Consider the following 6,825-nt stretch of genomic DNA (forward strand, 5'->3'; position numbering starts at 1 on the left):
CACATATATGATATCATTATAATATAATATTGGTATAATATGGCCATGATATACTTATTTTTTTGTCGGAAACATTTTTGTTTTCAAATTTTAGTCCAAGATCGTCGCCCTAGGACGATTTTAGACACCCAGCCTCAAGAATAGATATTTCATTATTGGATTAAATAGTGATTTAAGGAGTGGGGATAATTTGAGAACACTATCATGTGGTATTAGTATAATATAATCAAATGCAGTGATCTCATCATCGTGGATAATAAGCCATCTAGAAAAACATTGCTAAAGCATTATTCGACAAAAAAACAAGACAATGTGATGTTTTTGTTGTCATTATATATGCACATTGGAAACTTTATTTTTCATCAAAATTAAGCTTGCCTTCCACTTTCTATCCTTTCATCAACAATCATGGATTTGCTTCAAGTTCTCTGTTCCTTCAACACTGTACAACAGAATCATCTAGCACATATCTAGATGGTCTGCGAATCGTGCTCCCCAATCTGTAAATCACTTTTTTTTTTTCCGGGTTTCTTCATCATTGGCTTCAGCTCAGTCTCTCTTTATCTCTCTATGGATCCCCTCTGATGACTCCTCTATTACAAAATTTTTACAGGTCTCTCCTATACAATCTCAAGCAGTTGAAGCGGCAGGTAACAAAACTGAAGCCCTTTGTACAGAGTCCTACTCCGAAGCAGGAATGAGCGTTTCGGTATGCTGAGCATCCTTCCTACTTCCCAATTGACACAGAAGCCAGTATAGAATGCCAGAGAGGAAGAAGCTCACAAACCAGGCATTGTTGTAGGCTAAAACAAAAGCATCCGAAGTGTTCGACAGAATACCAACCTTGTGAAGGAAGCCTGGGATTATAGGCAAGATGCCCACCAACAAAGCCACGATTGCTGCAATATTGAAACCTTGTAAATAGTAATAAGGACCTCTAGGATTCTTCGAATACAATGCGCAGACTTCCAAATTCATGCCCTTTATAAGGTAATAATCTGCGAGAATTATGCCACCAATCGGTCCCATCAGCGCCGAGTACCCAAGCAGCCAAGTGTAGACGAAGCTCTCACTGGAGCTCAGCAGCCTCCAAGGCTGGAAGGCAATGCCCAACAGAGCAGTCACAAGAGCTCCCCTTCGAAACGTGAACATCGACGGACTAAGATTCACGAGAGCATTCGCAGGAGCTACGACATTAGCGGCGATGTTGGTGGTGATGGTGGCAAGGCTGATGCCGAAGATGGCAATGAGTGTGGTGGAGAGCCCTCCAATCTGTCCAAGGAGGTGGATCGGATCGGAGATCACGCGGCCGAAGATCACCTCGGTGGAGGCCGTCACGGCCAGACCGACGAAGGTGAAGATTCCCATGAAGACCGGCAGCCCGGCCTGGCCGAGGATTTGGTCCTTCTGGCTCCGGGCGTAGCGAGTGAAGTCCGGAATGTTGAGGGCCAGAGTAGCCCAGAAGCTAATGTTTGCGGTGAGGGAAGGGAAGAAGATAGACCAGAATTCTTCAGCTGAGGAGAGGCGAGAAGAGAGCGAGAGCATTCTGCCGAAGCCGCCGGCCTTGACATAAGCCCAGCAGAGGAGGCAGGAGGTGAGGACGATGAGGATCGGCGCCGAGTACTTCTCCAGTTCCCGAATTCCATCCATTCCCCTCCAAACGATGCCCATCTGGGCCAGCCAGAAGACCATGAAGCAGGAGAATTCGAGCGGCGAGGTTCCCAACCAGGGGATTAGAGACAGAGCAGAGGATGATGTCTTCAAGGAAGGAGGGAGGAGGAGGAAGATGGCCTCGCCGCCGATCCACGTCTCGATACCGTACCATCCGCAGCCGACTAGAGCTCGGAGGAGGGTAGGGACGTGGGCACCGTGGACGCCGAAGGCGGAGCGGGCGAGGACTGGGAAGGGGATGCCGTGCTTGGTGCCCGGGACGGCGGTGAGGATGAGGGGGATGAGGACGATGAGATTGGCGAGGACGACGGTGGCGATGCCCTGCCACCAGGCCATGCCGAGGTCGACGAGGCTGCCGGCGAGGTAGTAGGAGGGGACGCCGACGACGAGGCCGACCCAGAGACTGGCCATGTCCCACGCGGAGAAGGTGCGGTGGGACGGTGGAGTTGGTGCGAGGTCGGAGTCGGTCGGAATGACGCCGTCATCGATGTCGGCGGATTTTGGGGGTACGGGTGGAAGTGGAGGGCGTCGGAGTCGGAGTGAGGGGAGATGGCTGGAAGGAGTGATGGTGGCAGGGAAGGGATGGTGTTCGAGGGTGAGCGGGAGGGAGAGGAGGAGGTGGTGGTGGTTTGGAGCGGTGGTGGAGAGGGTTGGGAGTAGGGGACGGCGGGGAAAGCGATGGAGACGGAGGCAAGAGGATTCCATGAGGATTTGGAATCTGGATGGGGTGGGGGTGTGGAATCTGGGGCCAGGGAGAGAAGGATGGATCCAAAAGATATCGAATGAGAGGTGGTGGTTGTGGACCGGCACGAGAACGTCCATGCCAGCAATTGACGAAAGGGGGGATGACAGCTCATTCGAGGTTGGATTAATATAAAATGACGCTGGTTATCAAAAAAATAAAATAAAATACAATAATCACGTAGTGGAAGGCAGTGATCATCTGATACTACTTGCTCTCGTGCACATCATCAGCAAGCGGTGATTGATAGTGGTTTTCGGAAAATAAAAAATTTTTAGTTTGGCGGTTGGTTTGTCTGAGCCGCTGAACATCAGATAATATAATCAATGTATCAAGTTTAGGAGACTTAGACGCTTGCATTTTTTTATAAATCATGAAATCATTCATCATTATTTATGGAGTAATGTTGGGATGTCGCGTTCATTTTGAACTTATTTGGTTTACGGTAAGATGAGAGGAAAAAGTATGATCAATAGAAAAATAGGGAAATAATTTATATTGGATTGAAGTTCTCAAAGAAGATAAATAGTTTTTTTTAAAGAAGATAATTTATATTTCAGACTCGTTTGGTCCAAAGGAAGTGGAGGGTGAAAGTGTAGCCAATTGGAAGCGGAAAAAATCCCTTAAGCTTTATTTGGTTGAAGTTTTCCGAGTAAAAAGATTGAAAAAAAAGTATTGCTCATGAAAATATAATTTCTATCTCATGGGAAAGAAAAATCCACAATGAACATAGATTTTTAGAGACTCTTATGGGATGAGAATTATAGATTTTTTTTTAAAAAAATATTATTCTGAGTCATCAAAAGATTTATATCCTTTCCATCGTAACATCTTAAATCCTTTTCCACCATAATCTACGACCAAAAATATTATTAACTATCATAATTTTTATTTATAAATAATAATAGTATGTAGAATAAAAATAAAATTTTATATATTTTTTTAAAAAAAATATATGTTCAACCAAATATTATATTTGGTTGAGCATTCTAAAAAAATATATGCTCAACCAAAGTTATTTTTCATAATCAATCAAACATTCTAAAACAACTTCTTCAGATATTATATTCTTAAGAATCAACTTTCAAAACTAATATTTTAGAAAAAAAAATTCTTTTCGTAAATTAAACAAGTTTGAAAATTTTCACTGAAAAATTTTTGCAAACACAAGCACGTTTGGGGATAAAGAACGTTGGACAAGTTAATTTAGCCTCATGGAGAGTTTTAACAGAAACAGCAGGTGCTAGCAGGAATATTATAGGACTCATTTGGTTTGCAGGAAGGACTTTTCTTTCCAGAAAGTAATTTCCTGGGAAGTAACTTCTCAAAAAATTACTTCCTGAAAATAAGATTTTGGTATGTTTGGTTGACCATGGGAAGATGACTTATTATAAAATAGTTTATGTTTGGACCTATTATACCCTTAATAGATATAAAATCATACATTTTTACTCATAAACTTTATATAAATATTAATATTATATTTATATTAATATAAATATAATATTAATATATTATAATATAACATTAGATCATAATAATTTATTGTATTAATATAATACTAATATATTAATATTATATTACCATAATATGAATATTTTAATATAATAAATTTATTAATATAGATATAAATATGATATTATATTAGTATAAATATTATATTAATATTAATAAAAATATTATATTAATATAAATATTAAAATAATATTAAAATATAATAAATATTAATATTATATTTATATAAATATTAAGATAATATTAATATAAGATTATATTACTATTCAGTATTTCGTCTTAACCATCTATTGATATTTTACTAAATTTTAATTATAGATCTTAAAAGAGTATTTTAGGAAAGAAAAAAATACTATCATTTTTTATGTCACCGGAAGTGTCAAAACCCATCTTCTCTATGGGTTTCCACTTCTCGTGAAATATAAAAACTGACTTCTCATGGAAAGTACTTTTTTTACTTTCTCTTTTTTCAAAACTCCAACTAAACAAGGGGTATTTTCTTCACTTTCCAAAAAATATGTCTTCCTCCCTCCACTTTCCGTCAACCAAACGTTGACCAGCCCACAAGGAAAGTGTATTACCGCAAGGGCATACCACTTCCCACATCCGCATGAGGGCTTAGATCAATGGCACCGTCCTTATGGAGGTCATTCCTCCGCAGCACCGAATGCTTCTCTATAGCATACCAAATTAAGATTGGCGAGGGAACGATCCAGTGGTTATGCCATCACCACTTCTCAAGTCTACGACCATATATACTCCAATCTTCAACACACTCAGCTTAGTTAGAAAATTGATCCTAGGGGGCATCTGATTCCATATCAAAACATGGTAAATCTACATCAGCAACTGCGTGCTTGCAAGCAGCACCCAGCTCCTTGATCAACCAAATAAATTTTTTGTGGCATTGGATACGTGATCAAGCCTTATCCTACTATAAATTCTTAAAAAGGGCAAGGTGGCAATATTCATGGGCATCCAAGATAGCAAAGTTTAAGGCGATCATATTTTCCTGGCGACCAATCAAGGTTGTATATTTTTATAGCCGAAGACTTACCAAAAAGAGGATGCCCTACCACACACAGCACTGTCCCATGTGGCTCCCAACTGGAAAAAATTCAACACCTCTTATTGAATTGTACCTTCGCCATCCAGATCTGGCAACACTTGTTGATGGATTCTATCGAGTCACCACGAACACCAGAGCTGGGAAAAAGTAGATCGGACATGCTAGCCATGATCATCTAGGGTGTGTACGGATCGATCCGATTTGGAGTAAATCGAATTGATTTAAATCAATTTTTTAAAATTAAAATCGAAATCAAACAGAACATCTACAAAAATCACATGAAATCTTCCGATTCGATTTATCAAATTGATATTTTATTACATAAATATTAATAAAAATTTAAAAATTAAAATATATATAAATATATATGGGTTGGATTAGATTGGATCGATTTGAATATATATATTTATATATATAGATATAATTCCAATTGAATCCGATCGGATCGGTTTGAATCAATTTTTAAAAAATTCATATCAGGGCTGAATTTGTTTGGTTTTAAGCTTTCCTAAGCCAAAACCAAATGGTATTTAAAAAGAAAAAAAATCAATATAAACGGAACTAAAAAGATCGGTCCGAAGCGTATTCATGGTTTGATGGATTTTTTTTGCACACCCCTAATGGTCATCTGGTTCATATAAAAAGAATGGAAAAGATAGAATATTCAATAGAAATTGAAATTATCAGCTTGACTTGACCGATCAAATGAAATCCTCGTTTTTGGAATGGACCATCGGTTCTCAGCAAAACAAGAAAAATTTGTATTAAACTTCGTTCTTATTTTACTCCATCAATTACTGATTTCATCATCTGCCTTATGTTTGGAAGCGGAATCAGATAACCCAGATCCTCTTTTTTTTTTTTTTTTGGCAGTAAAATTAACGTGCTCCTCCTTACTCAGGAGTAAACTACTGCACCTAGATTAAGTGCAATGAAAGGGTCTGGAAGGCAACACAGTATGTACCAACTTTTCCAAACAACACCCCCGGTAAACATGGTCAAAGATGAAGAGTAGCTCCTATTTTCTCAAAGAAAAAAAAATAGCAATGAACCAAGCAAAACCGCCTTGTGAATCAGGGACACCCACAAACATAAGGCTCAAAGAGGGTCGGACCAAATATTAGTAAATTCATATTTATATTTATTTTATTTAATGAATACAGATATGAATATAAATATTAATTAAATATAAAAATTTATATGCATATTTATTTTAAATGAATATCGATATAAATCAAACGGTAGAACTATGGATGTTGCCGCAAAACTGCGGAAGAGCGTTGATGTAGCCGGAGTTAGACGTCATCCGGGATCCAAAAAATTGAGAGAACCTACAAGGAAAGTCCGCACTCGCTGGGGCCTAAGGGTGTTCTAACATAAGACCTTTCAATGCTTAAGTTAACTGAAGCTTGAAAATAACAGAAAAGAGAGAGAGAAAGAGATGGTGGTTGAGAACAGAGCCTCCTCCTCTCCGCTCTCATTTTGCTTTTCTGGATTAGCTTGTCCTTATCTACAGATCCTTATCGTACCTCTTTTATATTTAGATTAAGTCCGTAGACTATTAGCCAAAATCTGTAAGTTTGTTAGGCCTGTTTCTCTAGGCCGTTATGCCATATTCTAGCCATTCGAATTGGAGAAAAATCTTCCTTCTAGTTCGCAGGCTTTCTTTGGATGATTGATGGAGTTGGTGATTTGAAATAGACGTGGGGTCTGAGCCCATATCTAGTGTGGCTTCGCCAAGTCACTTTGAGTGCATCTTATGGGATAGTTGGTCTGATCGATGGGTCACTCTCCTAACAGATCCCTCCACTTTCGAGCTCTTTCAACT

At 39.0% G+C, this 6,825-nt stretch overlaps 1 protein-coding gene across 1 annotated transcript; it reads right to left on the reverse strand.

Moving 5' to 3' along the window:
- Positions 1–300: 300 nt before the first annotated feature.
- On the reverse strand, positions 301–2,524 carry LOC140857467 (purine-uracil permease NCS1-like). Its single transcript, XM_073256364.1, has one exon. It carries the CDS (start codon positions 2,491–2,493, stop codon positions 682–684), a length of 1,812 nt encoding a protein of 603 aa, XP_073112465.1. The 5' UTR covers positions 2,494–2,524; the 3' UTR covers positions 301–681.
- Between the last annotated feature and the right edge of the window lie 4,301 nt (positions 2,525–6,825).

The sequence above is a fragment of the Elaeis guineensis genome, chromosome 4 (genome assembly GCF_000442705.2).
Source record: "Elaeis guineensis isolate ETL-2024a chromosome 4, EG11, whole genome shotgun sequence".
NCBI lineage: Eukaryota > Viridiplantae > Streptophyta > Magnoliopsida > Arecales > Arecaceae > Elaeis > Elaeis guineensis.